General features: G+C 34.6%; 1 protein-coding gene across 6 annotated transcripts in view; it reads right to left on the reverse strand.

The window, feature by feature from the left end:
- The window catches only part of TTC6 (tetratricopeptide repeat domain 6), a 66,458-nt gene that overhangs the window by 41,045 nt on the left and 5,037 nt on the right, over positions 1–20,376 (reverse strand). For all 6 annotated transcript variants that reach the window (XM_065064005.1, XM_065064006.1, XM_065064007.1 and 3 more), the window contains exons 3-6: positions 16,296–16,370; positions 10,921–11,051; positions 7,441–7,650; positions 97–256 (exon numbers count right to left, since the gene is read on the reverse strand). In XM_065064005.1, the coding sequence (XP_064920077.1) occupies positions 97–256; positions 7,441–7,650; positions 10,921–11,051; positions 16,296–16,370 (576 nt within the window). The remainder of the gene's footprint in view (positions 1–96; positions 257–7,440; positions 7,651–10,920; positions 11,052–16,295; positions 16,371–20,376) is intronic.

The raw sequence follows: 20,376 nt of genomic DNA on the forward strand, positions 1-20,376 counted from the left end.
AAAAAAAAGAAAAACACACATTTCCCCCCCAAATTTTTTGTCTTCATTTGCATGATTATGCACATACAGCACACATTTATTAAAATTATTTCTTACTTTCTCTCCTAATAGTTGCAATTGTGGCTTTTTAAGACAATATTCAGTTACTTTTTGGCATTCAATTAGACTTTTTGATGTATGAGGAGGAAGAAAGTGAATCCCATCTGTCCGATTATTCTGGAATTGCTCTGAAATAGGAACTCCTTCATAACAAATTCTGCAGCAACACAGAAAATGAATAAATTACTCTGATTATGTCAGGTATTAACAACGCAAAAATAGCTTGGTTATTAAAGACAAAGAGGGAGAATTTAAATCAAATTAGAAATGAATAATCAATAAATTTTTTTCCTAAAGATTGAAATGACTTAATATACAATGAAACCTAGCACCAAACTTGTAATTTCTGTAGTCACACCCCAAATAATTTTACGATGACTTTCATGATCAGGTGTATGGTGTATATCAAAGAAGTCACAAGAAAAGTGTAGCACTAAGCTCTAAATTAGTATGAAACATATTACGTGCATAACTTCATGCATGGCAAATACGCCACTGAAGTGCTGTGCTTACAGTCAGATACACTTAAGTGCCAAAGAGATTGATTTCAGCAGGAATGTCTGGCTGGTTTTGAACAGCACCATTGTGGTCACTTGAGGATTGGTTTCTGATTATTTTTTGTTTGCCTTTTTTAAAAATAAATCTACCAATGGCAAACAACTCACAAAAGAAATATTTCACTTTACAAAGTTGTTGTTTGAAGTAATTATACTTCCCCATTTCCTATCTATCTACAGTTTCTATTTCCAAAAACAGTGAACACTTTTACACGACACAGTAACTCATTAGTATGTTTATATATGCACGTGCAGATACAGATATATATATAAAATCCCATAATAACTGTTCTACCTTTGTTCCTGGCACCTCTAAAGGGAAATTCAGATTTGAAGAATGTATTACTACTATCAGACTTGTAAAAGTATTTTAGATATTAGTAACCAAAACTGTTACCTTTTATCACTTGAACAGATATTTTACAGGACTTATATATAAAATTATAATGAATATTGTTATTTAACAGAGAGTAGAAATTACATTTATATTTTTTTGTTATTCTTCTTGTAGCTTGTTTTATAGTGCAGTTATGCAAGTTCTCATTCATCTAGTTCTTACTGTACTAGAAATTACAAGCACGGAATGAAATAAATGGTGAAATATATTATACATATATATACAAAAGAACAAGAAAAAATTCTCGATTTCATATATTCAGGTATCCAAATATGTATGTGAATTAAAATGCACATTACATGCAACATTTGACTTTTCTCAACACACTGTCACATTGGTATATGCCAACACTGACATCTACTGGTGTTAGTCAGGTGTGGGGTAGTTTTTCTGCAATCACTAATAATGAAGTTTCTTTATGCATTCATGGAACTAAAATATGTAAGTTCTGTTACTTGCAATTTCACTGTCAGATTTGTATCTGCTATAGTGGACTTCATTCTCATTTATGTTAAATGCAATTTCCATTTTAAGACCTATTTAAATTATCAGAATGCTGTGTAAATAGGGGTCTTAACAAAACTGGGAACCAGCCATTTGATTTAGCAAACAAATGCCTTCTGAAGTACATTTGGATGTTAAAAAGGAATCCTTAAAATGTAGCACCAACCCAGAAGCTGTACTTCTTACACAGAGAGAAAGATTATAGATCTGGGAGTAGTTCTTGAACTCTTTCTGGAATGTTCCTTTCTTCAAGTGGAAGCTTTGACAAAAGATGAAGAAAAACAAGAACCGAAAACCTAACTTTTGACAAGTGTTTGGCCTTCCTAGTTTTTCTTTACATCTAAGTATTTGGTGATTCTGACTCTTCAAGGTGGGTGTCTGCAGAAAAGGAATGTCAAGTGAAGTTGTACAAGATACAGAAATGTATCAAACAATCAAATATTCCTTAGCATGTGGCAGTTAAAAGTGTTTTAAGTGAACAATGTAAAAAGAGCTATCCCTACTTTGGCGCACTTCTGTCATAAATAGTTTTCAATTAAAGGAGTTTGTACTAAGCAATCAACTCTGAGTTAATGCAAAACAATATTCCGAGTTTTCATTTCTGGAAGAGAAAAACAACATGGAGAAAAGCTCGAGTAATAATAATACTGATCTAATAATATTCTGTTTCCATTTGCTGGTAAAAAAATATAAAATCAGAATATCTCAGGGAGATGCAGGCACTCCTGCCTTAAGGAACCTTAGCAAGCATAACATGAAGCTACAAATCCCATTAAGATGTTTGTAGGATATCTGCCAGGAACAGGTTTGACTATCTATATATAACCTTCATAAAAAGATATTTAGCTTAATACTTCTCTTGATGGCTAAAAAAGTAACTTTTTTAACTCTTGGATAACAGATGCCTGCAAAGTGTGTCAAAATTAAACACGAGAGCAAAGCAAGGCACCTTTGCTATCTGATGAAATGAACTTATACAGTCAGTCCCAGAAGAGAGTTGTAACTGACCTTGGAAATTTACATCTTGATAAATCAATACACCCTGCTCCACATGACGATTTTTGCAGATGTGAATGAAAAGTTCTATAAATTTTAAGCCTGTGGATATTTTCCGCAGTGAAGACATTACTTTAAAGAAAATTGTTGCTTTATTAATCTGTTCTACCTTAAACTCCTACCACTGTAGGCTACTTTGAACTTTGTTACAGTCAGATATGATTCTTTTACAGAAGAACTCAGAACTAGTGAAAAAAAAAAAAAAAAGGTATATATAGATCTATTGCTATTTCAACAGTTTCAACAGTTGAGAAAGTCAATTTTCTTATCCACCACACAGAAACCATTCTTACCCCCACATAGATCACCTGCATTTGTAAAATTAGCTAAATGCAGGGAACTGGTCAGTGACAAAATGTGAACAGCTTCAATGGACCTAAATTAGTGTCAGGTAAATGATACCTTTGATCTTTAAGGCTCACATAAGGCAACCAGTTTTAAAAATTAGAACCAGACGATGATGATAAATGATGCCACTAGATGGCAGTGCTCCAAAGAATTTAGACTTCGAGGATTAAACTAATTCGGCAAGGAATTTTGGTATGGGCTTCTTTTTAAACTTAATTCTCTTCATCTCTGGGAAAGGTAGCTATCAATTTAAAAATTCCTTCCCAAAAATTTCTACTGATTCGTAAAGCTCAGACTCACTGCCAATTTCTTCAACCTGTTGGCTACTTCTTGAAAACTAAATCATAGTCTTTCAAATCCTATCCTCCTATAGCTTCTACAATTCATCTCTCCTAGTTTCACTCCCATCTAACCCCGTCAGCTTTCTGGATTTCAAGGGCTTCTCTTCTCTTCTCTTCTCTTCTCTTCTCTTCTCTTCTCTTCTCTTCTCTTCTCTTCTCTTCTCTTCTCTTCTCTTCTCTTCTCTTCTCTTCTCTTCTCTTCTCTTCTCTTCTCTTCTCTTCTCTCTTCTTCTCTCTTCTTCTCTTTTCTTCTCTTCTCTTCTCTCTTCTTCTCTCTTCTTCTCTTTTCTTCTCTTTTCTTCTCTCTTCTCTCTTCTCTTTTCTTCTCTCTTCTCTCTTCTCTTTTCTTCTCTCTTCTCTCTTCTCTTTTCTTCTCTCTTCTCTCTTCTCTTTTCTTCTCTCTTCTCTCTTCTCTTTTCTTCTCTCTTCTCTCTTCTCTTTTCTTCTCTCTTCTCTTTTCTTCTCTCTTCTCTCTTCTCTTTTCTTCTCTCTTCTCTCTTCTCTCTTCTCTCTTCTCTTCTCTTCTCTCTTCTCTTCTCTCTTCTCTTCTCTCTTCTCTTCTCTCTTCTCTTCTCTCTTCTCTTCTCTCTTCTCTTCTCTCTTCTCTTCTCTCCTCTCTTCTCTTCCTCCTTTACGTCTGGGAATGTTCTAGTCAAAGACCATGTACAGGTTCCTTCTCTATAGTAATGAATCAGAGTGTGATTCATCACTTTGTTCTGCGACAACAAAAATATCAGATGATCTCACTTCTTAAGGATGTCAAGCTGCCAGTGCTAGGTCAGCAAGGCTGAAAGACAAGGATCTTAAGTGCCTTTCCCTTAACCTTCATGGGCTCCTCACTACTTTTTTTCTCTACGAGTACAGCTTGCATCCAATCATTCACACAGACTCAGAGCACAGGTATCATTCACAACATTCTAAAATTAAAATATTTTTCTAATCTCTCTACAAAGCTAGTCTGGTGTCTAATTTCATATCTCACTTGCTGCAGCATCTGTTTCTTTAGCCTGGACAAGCATCACCTTGTCCTGTTCACATTCATTTGAAGTGCTACTGCAAAGATCATAGTTGCTTGCTTTGAATGTTATCCCATTCTTTGAAGTATTAATAATAGGAAAAGAGAAGCTCATTCAAATATAAAATGCTCCTCAGCTTTCAAAGTCTTCACTGCCTTTCATTTTTAGACATGTCTTGATCACTAAAGTGATAACTTCTATTTTTGTGACTTCTAATAACATCACTGACCTCTTAGGGTTGGGGTTTTTTCCTTTTTGAACATCTTCTTGCCTACTCTCATGTTGCCTCCCAGATCTGAGAAAAGCTCATTACAGCAATCAGAATTTCCTTAAATCCTCTTCCACCATGACCCGCAAAATAGTTAATGGCTGGGCTACTGGTATGCTGAAACCCTTGCTTACAGTGCTGATCAATGTCTGTTTTTCTCACTGAGTCCTTATATTCTCTGTCTGTATAGGTCCAACAGACAGAAAATGCTGCTGAATCAAAAGCAAGCACTCCAATTATGGCCATGAATGATATTCACATGCTACTCAAATTCCTGACAGAAGCAGAAGCTCATAAAAACCACAGGAAAAAAACATCAGGGTCTAATCCTGTACCCTGAAATAATGCCATCTTGATGGTTAGGGTAATCTTAACTACATCAAAAGAATTCAATGACTAAAAACTTTCATAAAGCAATTTATGAATTCATATATTAAGGTCGGAAAGAAACATCGTGGTTATCCAACCTGACCTTCTAAATAATACAGATAATAAAACTTCATAAGTGTTCCTGCATCAAGCTCACAATTTGCTGGGTGAAACTCAGGATATAGTTCAGAAAGAAATCCAGTTTTGATTTAAAGGCTGTAAGGAATAGACAACTTCAGAAGCTGCTACTCTCATTGCTATACATTGAAATCTTACTGCTATTCTCCGTTTGTCTAGACTGAAACCTCAGCTACTGGGTCTGTTGTGTTTTCATTTAGGAAATCTAGCCCCTTGCATCAGAAACTACCATGCAGGTAAATGTTCAAATCAATTCTATACCTCTTGCGTAAAACCAAAATAACGATATTTTAAAACGTCTTTAATATAGAACTGGTATTCAAGAAAAAGACGGCATACAGGAATCGACACTTCTGCTTGCTCTCCTAGAATGATACTTGGAACACCCTGTTAAGTGCATTAAGTGCACAACATTTCTAGAAACCTTCATATGGAAGAATAATCACAGATTTAACCAATGGGAAATCTGCTGCCCCTCTCTAGAGCTTTAAGATGTTTCAGGGGCTGCAGGCAAAAATTTCCCTCCACTTCAAATCCACAACATGGAGCCCTCTTCTAAGGGTGGATGCATCCATTCTTTGAAGGAACAGCAAAGTGATTTTTTTTTTTTTTTTTTTTTCTTTTATAAGACAGGAAAAAAAGCAGAGTGGTGACTTCCACATCTTTATGATAATTCATTATTGAAGCACAGAGCCAGGAAATGAGAATTCGCTGCTTATCTGAGGAGTCAAACTTCACTCACCATTAGATTACTTGACCATTCTGGGTACAGGAAGTTGTGCTGTTGAGCAGAAAAGAATGCAAAAGTCATGCAGCCCAGAGAGAGAACAAGTGGTGACATGACTATCTCACTTGTTAGAGCACTTATCTGGAACAGAAAGGCTCCGTACAATATTTCTAATTCCAAACCCTTTTTCCTATATTATTTCTAATGTCTCACGTCCTTTATTTTAAGGAAAAAATGTTTAATTTCAAGTTCAGAGAGTATTACACGGGCATCTTCTGTTGCTTATCTTTCAAGACTGTAAAGCTCCTTTCAGACTTACTGCTTTTCAGGATACAATCTCCCTTCCTACAAAGGATGACCCTAAATCCCTATTCTTATCCTTATGACCTTGCATTTGGCTGCACTAAAACACATGTTTTTCAAGTGAGCCCGAGTTAACAAGCTACACAAATTGCCCCGTAAAACTGACCTAACCTTATCCTTATTTACCACTCTACCATTCTTTAGATCACTACAGACTTTATAAGCAATAATTTTATATTTCTGGAGCTGGTGAAACACAGAAACTATAAGTAGCAAACTGTAAAGTCTGAAAAAACATCAGGAAAAACTTGAGAGTATCAAGGCTCCAATTCTGATTTTTTTTTTACATTACTATAAAAAAATAGAAAGGCACAAGAAAGCAAAAATGCAACCAAAGTAATAAGCAATGAAAAAAATAATATGCTTCATATTCATTCTTATGCACATTATTTTAGTGCAAAACATGTTTAAAAAATATTTAGGCATTTACTACTATCAAATATACAAACTGGTAAAATAATAACATGATAAAACTGAGTAGGCTTATTCTAAAATCCATTTACATTTCCTCGTTACTTCTTACAGAATGAAGTTTTTGACACATCTTGTTACATGCTGCATCAACCTCAGAAAAATTAACTATCTTGCATTTTGTTCTCCTTCAGCTCCTCATTCTTTAAAGGTGCAGGATCCTGCAGTTATCACATTACTACCTTTTACATAGGCAATGAATACTCCTGACTACAAGTTTATCTAGGTCCAAGTTCTGTATGTGCTTAACTTTGTACGTGTTGAGCTCAACAGAACTACACTCAATTACTTGAAGTTATGCTTGTTCCTAAGTGCTTGTAGAATCAGGATTGAGGTAAGATTGTCTCTGTGATAAGGGGCTAGTGGGTGTGCACTTTAAACCTTTTACTATTGTAGAATTTTGCATTCACAGAAAGCCTACTCTATTTGCTCAAGTATTCCTTGTTATTTCAATGGGACCTCTCATAAGTAGAATGAAGTATAAAAATTCATGTATTTATAACCTAAATTGTGACATATAACTTAAAATACATCTACAAAATGCAATTTATTTTTAAAAGCAAACAATACTTTATACATTTTATGCAAAATACAAGTCTTTTCATACCCTTGTTCTAGTTATTTTAAAAGACACCTACCAAATGTGGCAATTTTTTCCAAACTTTTTCTTTGCTCCTTCTTTGAAACTGCTAAATACTGAAGCATCATGAAAGTTATTTCTCAACATATAATCTTTTAACTTAAAAAATTAACTACATCACAGTAACTCTGAAAATAAGTTCATACCTTTTCTTTTCAGCTTGCACTTTCAAATTAATATACTTGGAACACGTTGGTCCTTCCTCCTTATTGTCCATGTCCTCTGCTGTAAGTAAGATATTGTGACCTTGTTTGTCGAAAGTATGATAAATTCTAGAAACCAGTTGTAAATAAGGAGGCAATATAAAACCAGGAAAAGCAGTACATAAATGATGAATGCCTGGATAATCTTGACCTCTAGAAAGGAAAACAAAGAAATCAAGAATCTTAATATCCATTCTCTATATTCTAAAGTACATAGTTATCAAATACTACATTGTAACATTAATTGCTTGTGTAATACTTGGTATTCAGTGCCTAGTCATTTCTACCAAAAGTAGAGATCGTCTTATTTAGAAAAGAAAAACAGGTAAAAGCTAAAATGTTGGTAACCATTTTAAAGTAAAAAATAAGTGCTTTTCCAACTCAAGTAGAGCTTTCACTTGCTGCACTGAAAACTTAAACCAAGTAATGATAATTTACAGCTTAAACTGGGTATGTGAATAAATGTTATGTTAAAATGTTACATGTACATTCATCTGTGAATTCTCTCCCACAATGAAGTACCTTCTTAAATACCTTTAAAACTTTGAATTAGTTTTATGATATGCTATCACTTGAACTTCTTCTTAGCTTTTTCAATTCAGCTGTTGATTTTTGAGGAAACACGGGGTCTTTTACTATCTTCAAAAAGTTAATCACTAAAAAATTCTACCATTTAGCCCTCCAATCTAAGTTGTACTGAAGGTGATGAAAGTCTATTGACTTCCACAGGCCATGGATCAAATTCTAAAAACAGTCTCTGGCTACTGTATGAACTCTACAAAGTTAATAAATGTCTAACGTCCAGACAGTTACAACATGAAGAGCAGAAAATGTCTGAGATGCAAAAAAACTCAAAACCAACTACCCAAATATATGCTGATTTTAATTAAAGCTCACAAGTGCCTTCATACTTTAAGACAAAATCCCGAATTAAAATGGTTAAAATTCCACTTCAAAATTACACTAAAGAGTTTTTATGTTTAACTATTTTTTGAGGTGCTCCTGAGACAATGACATCTTCAACAACTTGGGTTTTTTATTTCACTGAAAACTATGGTTTATGCAAAATGAAGTAAGAAAATACACAAGATTCATTTACCATGCAATACATATTCAAGTTTAAAAATTCTGTTTCATACTTGCTTAAATTTTCTGAAAAACACCAGCAAAAAAAAGTAAAATATAGAAATCACACAAAAAAGAAAAAAAACACACAAAAATCAGTGTAATATAACAGAAAGTTTACTCACAATCAAGAAATTGTCATATCAAGTATACACCAGAGATATCTCCACTACATTAATATTGTTTGAGCCCCTAAGTTTATAGGCACATGAAAACTAAACAAGAAAGATTGTCACTAAGTCTTTTTATTTTAATTAAAGTTGCTCAGAATATTTTTTTTTCAAGCCATACAGCTTTCATATGTAGAAAACAGCCTAGTTATGTTTCACCAGACTGTATACGCCAAAATCTCTACTGAAAGCAGTGGCATTTTTGCCTGAAAGAGACCAGGGGCAAGGTTATAAAATAAAATGTGGAAACTGAACATAAAAATTAAATATCCAGTTTGAAAAGCAACTCAATCACACAATACATGACACTGATGAGGATTTAAGGCATGCTTACAGCAACCCCATTCAATGCAAAGGATAAGTTGTTTTTTTTAACTAATTGAATACATGTATAGCATAAATGGAAATAACTGGTTTGGAGTGTGAAATCAGAGATCAGTGCTTTAATAAGTAGATCACATTAATTTAAAATTAGAAAGTAATATTTCACACTGCTTTTTTAACTCACTAAGAGTATATAAGCTTCAAAAATGTTTATAATAGTTAATCTTAGGGCACTCTAACACAGTTCATTTTCTCTGCAATGCAATTTAGCAACAATTAAAAAAAAAAAAAGATGGCAAAACATTTAACTTTGAACTTACAATATTTTGAGTGATTTCTGTAAACAATAGCAGGCAGAATAATTTTAACATTCTCTAGGAAATGTTTCTCTAAGTTTTGTCATTTAATTTTAAAAAAATAGAAACAATTTGAATGCTATTTTAATTACATTAGCATTACTGCTCTTGTATAGAAGTTTATAACTTAATTGAATGAACTAACTGAATGCTTTATCAATGTAAACTGAAATATTTGGGGCAAGATGCAGGTAAAGGTGAATGCTTTTACAGCACACATTCTCCTAAAACAGACTATTTATCATTCTTTGAAAAAAAAGGGACATGAAAAAACAATACTATGTGTGTGGCCTACATTACCTTCACTTAATGCACTAAATACAGCTTTTTTAGAAAATCGTGCAGTTTCTGCACCATTGATAATCTGACAGTAAGTATTTATTGAAGGTAAAACACCCATTGTCTGTTGACACTATTTGTTTTAATATATAATCTTGCTAACCAAATGAGCTTTAAGCAATGCAGATAAGCAATGGCATGCAAAGGGTCACTTAAATGCCAATTTGCCTGTTTCATAAACTTAAGCATTCTTTTCCCATGACTATTCTCAGCTACTTAATTGAAAGTATTATCCATTTACAAACTTTAAGTCTGCCATAAAAAGGCTCTTTTCTGCATCCAATAGACCTTTTGAGACCCTAAGAACAACAAAAGCTAATAATTAAAGCTGCTTCTTTTTTTTTTTTTTTTTTTCCCTCCTTTTCTCAATAGAAAATTGAAGAAACAACCTATGGTACATCTAAACATCGCTGCCTATAAAGATCTTATTAGCAGTGAAGACCATAAAACTGAAGAGTCTCGCTTGACATAGGAGGGACAGGATCAGCTAAATTAGGACACGGTCTGTACTACTTTCGTAATCTGCACTCCTACTACAGAATGACAGATACAACCTACGACAAGAGCAAGGTAATAAGCAGTTGTCCTTAAATTATAGCTCTCCATGTAAAATCTCCTGAATTTCAGACAAGCACTGAATGTAATACAAATTCAACTTAATGAATTTTTAATACATCTTCTCTATTTAAAGATGATGACTTACAGCTGGCATTGCTTATATTAAATTTGTGGTATTTTCCATTGTTTGTTTTTAATTATTTTGATTAGATTATGCTTGGAATTGTACGGACAAATTCAGCGCACACATAAGCAACTTCAGTTTCTGCTGCAGTCAAGAGAAGTTTCATTTGCATACAACAGGAATGAATAGGCTCTTCAGATTTTTAAAAAATGTAAATCAGAACTATTTCAAGGAGATAAATACCAAATTAAAACTAGAGATAACAAACTAAACTTGATACTTTAGATAAGAAATTGCAAGTGATCAGATCCAAAGTTGAGGGGATAACATTATTTTTTCACCAAACTTATCTACCATGCTATGCACTAATAATTTAATATCTTTTCAAGCTTTTTCTCATAATAATGAAATAAGATTAAAAAATTACTTGACATTTGAAGCCTGAGGAGGCAAAGACTGTTGCAAGTCATGTTCCTCTTGTAGCTCCTTCTGAACTTCATCTGGCTTAATTTTTGATATTGCTTTTCCTTCCACCTGTAGCACATCCAAGGACAAAGCCTAAAAATTTCATGAAGCAGACAAATTCAGTGTCACAAACCAGTAAGTTACAGGGATATTTTCATACCCACTCTGGAGTAGAAGAAGGAGAAATGGCACACAAGTAACTCTGACCATCAGAAACCACAATTCAATTAAACTAGAGTACTCCATCACAGCAGTGCCCACAGCTATTCAGGATACAGAATAAGCAGAAGGGTGTGATAAAATAAAACGTCCAGTGTGCCCTACCTAAATTGCATTTCTGAATAGTGTATGAGTGTTTTTCAATATATTACAAAGATAATAACAAAAAGAGCACCAAAATTATAATATTACTGTGCAGAACTATTAGAAGAGCATGAACACAACTAGAATTTGTATTATATTTATATGAAATTCAAACAGATACACATGGTTTAAAGGATGACTTTTTATAAAAGTTTCTTCAAGGTTATGTTTACAAATACAGGAACTTCAGGAGGAATGCAGATGTGAGGAATTCCTACTGATTCCACCCACAGCTGGTCATTCCTGTTTATTAGAGCACCACCTGCTTAGTTGTGCCAAGATTTTTTTTTTCACACTGCAATATAGATCAGATGACTGATCCCTGTTGAAAAAAGTAGTAAAAAAAAAAGTGTGGAAGGAAGACGGAAATTAATCTAGATCTCTGATTCCCTTTGAAGAGTGTCACCACATAGAAATTTAACTAGGGGCAGCTCACTGTAATCCAGGAGCAAGAGCAAACAGCAAGGGAAAGGAACTATGGAAGTTATCATTGCTGCCAAAGTGTTTGCATCTGTTTCATAAAACTCAGGTTCAGAATCTATACCCTTGTGCTGCTTTTTCCATATTGTGATGACCTCCAGAGGTCACTTCCAACCTCAACCATTTCACAGCTCTGTTTCCTGCAAACTGTTAAGCATCTTCCTAGAACAGACTGGCAGTGCCATCAATGAAAGTATTCTTCTGAACTCCACTTAAAAGCTTGCACACATAACACAGCAAAGAATGTTAAATAAAATAAAGAAGTATAATCATCACAGTATCACAGTATCACAGTATCACAGTATGTTTGGGATTGGAAGGGACCTCAAAAGATCATCTAGTCCAATCACCCTGCTGGAGCACGAACGCCTAAGTGAGGTCGCACAGGAACATGTCCAGGCGGGTTTTGAATGTCTCCAGAGAAGGAGACTCCACAACCTCCCTGGGCAGCCTGTTCCAGTGCTCTGTCACCCTCACTGAGAAGAAGTTTTTTCTCAAATTTAGGTGGAACCTCTTGTGTTCCAGCTTGATCCCATTACCCCTTGTCCTATCATTGTTTGCCACCGAGAAGAGCCTGGCTTCATCCTCATGGCACTCACCCTTTATATATTTATAAACATTAATAAGGTCCCCCCTTAGTCTCCTCTTCTCCAAACTAAAGAGACCCAGCTCCCTCAGCCTTTCTTCATAAGGGAGGTGCTCCACTCCCTTAATCATCTTCGTTGCCCTACGCTGGACTCTCTCCAGCAGTTCCCTGTCCTCCTTGAACTGAGGGGCCCAGAACTGGACACAATATTCCAGATGTGGTCTCACCAGGGCGGAGTAGCATTACATAGCATTACAGAGACAGAAACAGAACAACACAGTGGGCTAAATTAATTTTAAAGTGCTTTGTCTTGAAAAAAATTTCCGTCTCATTATGAAAAGCAAGTCCTTTTCTTTGTCCAGCTCTTCCTGATAAACCATAGTAATAACTGAGCTAGTCACCCTTATGGAAGTATATAGGAACCCAAAGAATACAACTGTAATGACCAAATGCCCTTCTAATTAAGATTTTTCAGGCACACATCTGGTTAAATGAATCACAATAGCATAAGATTTTACTCTTCTTTGCCCACTCATGTACTTTATTTATCCCAGAATATAATTGAACACACTCTCTTTAGTGATATATTCAGCAATATTTAAGTTCTTCACTGCATGAAAAAATTATGGAAGCTTACAGTTCATAAACAAGTACATTAATCAAGTAAAAGATACTGAGAACTGTAGAAGATACCCAGATGAGTCATTACCTTCTCAAAAGGTTGATTCAAAATTAAAATGGTTTAATCTACTGCCAGGTTATTTTTGAAACCAACACCACCATTTATATCAGAACATATATGAAAAAATACGAAGGACTGAAATCAGCTATTTCATGTTTACCAGAGAAACTGGAAGCCAATCAAAAATTTACAAAGAGAAAACAGGCTAACAAAAATAAGAAATACAGAAAAGTTTGAAAGCAATATGCCTACTTGGAAACATATCATTAAAATAGGCCAGATATAAAACCATGATTTGTTGCTTTTGAATGTCAGGTAAATGCTTCTATCAGGACATCTTGTCCAATTAAAAAAAAAAAAAAAAAAAAAAAAAAAAGGTACCACATCGGATGCATTGCTGTTAACAGCTTTTGGAATGCCCAGACACTCAAATTATTTGAAAAACATGCAATGTAAATCACATTCAAAGTAACAGAGATACTCACCAACACAGCTAATGAAAACTTGCAAAACTAAAATTACAGCAGCTATTATTTTAAAATTAAAAGACTAAGGTTCTGTGGTCTAATATTTTTCGTGAAATACAACATGTAGGGAAACTTCAACACAGTCTTGCTAATGAATTATGAAGACTATACTAACTAGAGAGGAGTTCCTGTAAGCCTAAAATCTGACAACATGAGCCAATACACTTGCTATTAGATGGACATTTTAAATGTGTGTAATCTCATATTTTATTTCATTTTCTTTATAGAAATATCAGTGAACTAACACACAATGTTTTAATCAAAATATTTGTGTAACTCAGTTACAGACGTAATGTAAAATTACAATAACTAAAGCAAATATCGGCATTTCTTTATCCGACTTCTTTGTATACAACCGAACTGCAAGTTCACCTGCACAACCAATTGGTTTATCTTGAAATTGCATGGGCCCTGCAGCCCCCTAAGCAAAGTAAGTTAAAAAAAAAAAGATGTAACGAATCATGCCAATGAATAGTAGTCTATAAAAATACTAATACACAGTAAACTGCCATTACTCTGAAATATGCAGTAATACTAATATACAGTACACTGCTATTAATTCTGTTATAGAAACAGTTCTGCTAAGGATGCAACGGGGCATTTAGTTAACACACATGCGTTCTTAAAACTATTTCTCCTTTTTCTAAATTTTTTTCTCCGTTATTTCTTCAATGTGGAAAGTATGCACTTTGAAATTAAATATTATCTTTAAATTATGTAGTAGTTATGTTAAATAGAGTCACACGTGTTATCTTTTCAGGTGCCATTCTTCAAACTATTTTGTGTTGTTAGATCACTGAACACACATTGATGGGTGTTGTTGCAACAATATCACCTGTGCATTACAGAAGTGGCATGCTGCCCAAAATAACAGTCTAAAAAACATAATCACAGTACTGTTTAAATAACTGTGAAACTGTTCTGTTGGCAAATAGTATATAATTTAGAAGTAATAAACCATCTTACTATATTTTTGAATATTATAAAGATTACCATAATTGACATTGTACTGTGTACTGTTTGCACATCATTTAGCACATTTAGTTTAGTAACCAACTGATGTTGCAGAGCATACTCTTAAAAACTACCTGCAAACACCATTATAAGTACTAATGATATAAAACAGTAGAGCCAAGTACAGCTGGCACATGAGACTTCAGTTACTGAAGGATTAGAAAAATTTCTGACCTTTAGACAGATAAATATTGTAAGGAAAATTTCAAAACACAATTATTTTTTCTAATTTATAAGATTTTTTTTAAAGCAATAGAATTTTCGTTTTCATCCATTTTCTTCAACAGAAGAACTCTAGCCCACCTAACAGAAACAATTTTGCTACCATAAAATGTGCTAGGAAATCCGAATCCTTAGCTGTAGGAGAATGCCTGCCAACTGGAACCTCAGGCCAGCATCACCTGGTCACTTAGGGCACTACTTCATGTATACTGTAGCCCCATTGCAGATCACAGTGCCAGGACTGATGGGAAGCTTCTGTCTCACTCTGTCACCCTGTAACTCACTCCCAGAGCTCCCCTGACCCTTAGCTCTTCACGGTAAGCTGTAAGGATCTTTAGTTCTTCCTATCCTAAAACTGATCAGGAAAGCTGGTTGCTAATGCTCTGGAATTCTAGTCACATGCCTACTCCTCTCTAACCCTTTCTCCATGCAGCTTGAAGAGACAATCAGGGCCAAACTACAGTCAGTAGTTTGACTGTAGAAGCAGCTGAAGAAGCTGCTGCAGCAAGGCCCTTAGACATTCAGAAGGTTGCTCATTTTGACTAGAACTCTGCCTTATGATGACTAGACATTGAAGCAACATACTCCCCAATACCAGGCCATCAACATGCATCCCACGTGTGTCTTACATCCTCTTTCCATTTTGGTCCCTTTAACTCCTTCTTTCCAACACCTGTATCTGTCTTCCCATGTAGCTTTGTGTACAACCTTGTGTCCATTTCATTTATTTAAGTTTAGGCCAAGGCTACCTGGTATCTCTGCCCATAACACAGCCCAGGGGAAACATATCCCATTTTTGGTTGTCCTTCTCATTATACCATTGTAAACATAACACATAGTGTTGTTCTCTTTTATAATAAGCTTACATAATAACTTCAAGGGAAATAACCTTTCACATCGAAGCTGCAGAAGGAACTAGGTTAGGGTTTTATTTTAGTATCTGGTTATACGCTTGAAATACGAGAATGCTAGAAACTGAAAACATTGGAAAAGACATTTAGTCTTAGCAACAAATTTGTCTTCTGTGGTACTGTCTCTATAAACTCCATAAGTGTTCTCTACTAAACATCTAAGCTTTATAAAGCTAATAACTTAACGACAGTTTTTTGTCATGTGAAATATTGCAAAATCAAAAGGATATTGAGCATTATGCCATTTTCCAGGAAGGCAACCACTTGTTAAATGTAGATTAGGATTCTATTTATATGTTGTTTCATTTGTAATCTTCTTTCCAATCTCATAAAGAAAAGCCTAACCCAACATCTGACCGAATGAACCTTAATTTGTTTTTTCCTCTAACTTTAAGTTGCAAGACCAGTATGAAGACCTGTTTTTACAGAAAATCTTCTTTTAAAGGGCAGGTGGTAAGGAAACAGCTTCTAGATCTCTATATGCTCTAAAGCATCAAAACTTTAAGCATGAGAAAACTAACTCTATCTCACGATAGTACTAAATCTGCTTACCTGCTTCACCTGTTTATCATGTGTTAACAGCTCACCTTTAGGCCAAGATTCATTTTCTGCTGCTTGAGATTCTTTCTGAGGGAAAGGGGAAAAGGAAAAAAAATATGTAAGAGGTGAATGTACAATATTTTTTTTGTAAACACCTTTGTGCTCTCTGACAGCCACTTCAGTATAATATTTATTATATGCAATAATTCTTTCATCATCCATGCACTTTTATGAAGCACCTAGAAGGTTTAATCAATTTTATTTTCAGTCAAATATTTCCTCAGCAGCTATCCAGATTTACAAAACAAAGTATAGTATTAGACAAAGGACCTACAACAATTAACACTAGATAATAATTTTTCTACATATTTCTTATCAAAGATCTGGTCTGCTTCTTCTACAAATTGCACTTCCAAAATGCAAGGAGAAACATACATCAGAAATTTATACCAAAATATCTATGATCCTTTAAAGCAAATAAATCATTAATATCTCTAAACATTAAGTACCCCCGACTATACCTAAGTTTAAATATTTAAATTTTAAAAACAGTCGGAATGAAAAGCACAGAATGATGAGCACTAATATATATGAATATATATGAATGTCTTATGATTCTATTGCCCTAACTGGCACACTACTTAATAATTATTAAGTGAAATTCTTCATATACAGCAGTTGGACAATCAAACACCACAATAAAAGGAATGAAAAAGAACCACAAAAGGAAAAGAGAGAAAAATAAAGGTATACTTATAATCTATGAAGAACCAAAATGTTTTCAAGGACTATTTCATTTCCTTCCAAGTTTTGTCACTTTAAAATATGAACTATTAATAGCTATCTTAACAATTCTGCAAGCAAATAGAAACACTATTAACTTATTATATTTTAACATTCCTAGATAATGCAGAATGTTACTAGGCTTGCTTGGTGAAAACTTGGCAGGGCTTGAGACTCAGGTTTTATTTCCTCATGTTCAATTGGTGCCTGCTGTATAAGCAAGAGAAGAAAACTAGTGTCAAGCAATAATGCTAAAAAATAATTATTCATACTACCTTGCAGAACAATATCAAAGCAATATATAGGCATAAATTAAAGTTTAGATCTTCATTACACAAATTAGTTTGAAAGGAACAAGTACATTCAGAGACAAATTATCTTAGGCTCATCTTTTACAAACATTTACACACATGCTTAACTATAACTTCTCCATGGAACTGCTTCTATTAGAGAAGTTTGAAAGCTGACTGCAACTTTCAGTTAATAATTTTCTCCAAGGGGGAAAATTATAATTGCTCCACTAGCAGAAAAGTTACTACAAAATTTGAAGTTGTTCTCAGTTCCCAGTCTCATCAAAAGAATAGGCCAAGTAGAAGCTTTTTCTTTAATGTATATCCATATTTTTTAAAAGGCAGAAATAAAAGCCAGCAACAACTCTCAAAAGAGCTGATAGTTTTAAGAACAGTGTGCTTCCTAAGCACCTGGTTGGCATGCATGTACGTAACTCAGCACACACGTACTTTACCCTTTGTGCCATGTACTGGCTTGAGGAGCCAAGTTTTAAAGATAACAGTAACAAACTATCACATCTAAACTACATTTCATTTTAGGATACAAAAATGTTACAGAAATTTTAAATATTTCTGGGTAAAATATTTCAGAGCCACAAATAAATGCAAGAATGCATTAAAGCTATCAGCTGAATGTGTGTTATTATAGAAGCAGCCCATCACTTCAAAAAAAAAAAAAAAAACACCCTTTTCTGGCACAAAAAGTGTCCATTTGCTCTTTTAATGTAAGAATCTTCCACACAGTAGAATTTTTATTCCAGCGAGTGTATTGTCCACCTGGCAATCTAAAAATATTTTTAATGCCTAGGATATTTTGCATCTAACACTACATTTCATTTTAATACCACTTAAGAGGCATATTATAACTTGTAACACTGTTTTTCTTGCATATTAGAGAACAAAAAAAGGAGGAGTCTGCAGGCCAACAAAAAGTGATAGATGTATATGCTACCCCAAAGATGTAAACTATGAAACAATAAAATACTATGGCCTTGCAGAAAATTGCACACACTGGTGTTTTGCTTTTAACCAAAGCCTTAGTAATTTATCTACTTTTGACAGAAAAGACAGCCTAAGGAAAAAAAAATTATATTACATATTTTTTCAGCACCATGAGGGCAAGGAACCAAATGTGTGTGGTAGTAACTCACATTAAAGAACAGATTCAGCACTGTCTTGTCAAGCTATACTGAATAACCTTCCACCCTTTGCAATATGTGCATGTTTTCAAAAGTGGTGATTACCATGGACTATTAATTATTACAGTCCATCTTAGCCAACTGTTAACTCCTTCCCCATGCAATTTGTTATCCAGTTCATGGAATCAACAAGAAACTTTCACAGAGCCTTTCATTCAATCAGACTGGATCAACTTACGTTTCTAGCTATGACATAATATGTAAATCAAAACTTTGCATATTAATTTTCCTGTTTTGTCAAAACTAACAGAATTCTATTAGCAAATATTATCTTAAATTCATTTTAGACACCTACATGCTATGTGATTGCTTTCCTTTGTTGGGTGTGGTGTTTTCTCTTTTGTCCAGTCCCCATGGGAGAATCACAGGCACAATGCTATTGTGTTATTTTAATAAAATTATGTGTACTGTGTATATATGTACTGTGGGCTGTGTGTTTACATTAACAAAAAACAAGGTCAAAGAGGTGTGATCTAACTTTGGGAAACAAAAGACCTGAGAACTGTGGCAACTCTTAATTCCTGTGGGAATCTGTTCCTGACTGTTCTGCCCATTTTTGAGGAAGTTGTTTACTGTATGTCTGTGGTATCCTTTGTAACTGTTGTGATTTAACCCTAGCAAGCAACAAAGCACCACACAGCCACTCGCTCACTCTCCCCTAGTGGGATGGGGGAGAGAATCAGAAGAGTAAAAGTGAGAAAACTCCTGGGTTGAGATAAACTTTAATAGGTAAAGCGAAAGCCACCCACGCAAGCAAAGCAAAAGAAGGAATTAATTCACTCCTTCCCATGGGCAGGCAGGTGTTCAGCCAGCTCCAGGACAGCAGGGATCCATCACATATAACAGTTACTTGGGAAGACCAACACTGTAACTCCAAACGTCCTCCCCTTCCTTCTTCTTCCCCCTGCTTTATATACTGAGCATGATGTCACATGGTGTGGAATATCCCTTTGGTCAGCTGGGGTCAGCTGCCCTGCCTGGGCCTCCTTACAGCTCCTCGTGCACTTGGCACAGCATCAGAAGCTGAAAAGTCCACGGCTGCTTAGCAACAACTACAACATCAGTGCATTATCAACATTATTCTCATTCTAAATCCAAAACACAACACTACATTAGCTACTCAGAAGAAAATTAACTCTATCCCAGCTAAAACGTAAATATTTTGATCTGGTATTTCTTTGATTCTTTATTTGATAGTGACATGGTATTAAAATCAAGTATTTTCCTCTCTGTTTTGACAAGAAAAATCTCTATTACCAGTGCAGAAAAGACCTGGACAAATGACAAAAAGCCAACCTAGATGTGTGAACATACGAATATTTTAAAACATTATTTTAACATTGGGAATTTATACAAACAACTTATAGACAAATATAACCAATCACCCTGCACTCCTCTGACAAAGCTTGAAACTCTGGGAGATTACAATCTACCTGATTAAAACCAGCTTGTTCTCATATCATAACAGCAGCTTACTGGCATAGAGTGGATTAGTCTCCCATTTTCTTAAACTTCAGGGTAAAAAGACAGTCCTTGCCTCATAAAGGCTGTGGCATTTTTAAGACAAGTGCAAATTATGTGGGACAAATGATCATAAGGAACTGAAAAGTTGTTGATAAAACGTAACAAACTGCACAACTGGATTGTTTTTAATTAGTTACTTGCACTGGTAAATTTGAAGAAATAAACAGACAGATTTCGGAAGTCAACACAGATAAACCATCTACCCAATATCTCTTCCCAGGCACTTTCTTGCAATGTTATGAAAATAAAATATCTTAAAAAAAAAAAAAAAAATCTAAAGTAATATGAGTTAACTGT

This window comes from Columba livia, chromosome 5 (assembly GCF_036013475.1).
Source record: "Columba livia isolate bColLiv1 breed racing homer chromosome 5, bColLiv1.pat.W.v2, whole genome shotgun sequence".
In the NCBI taxonomy this organism is placed as follows: Eukaryota; Metazoa; Chordata; class Aves; order Columbiformes; family Columbidae; genus Columba; species Columba livia.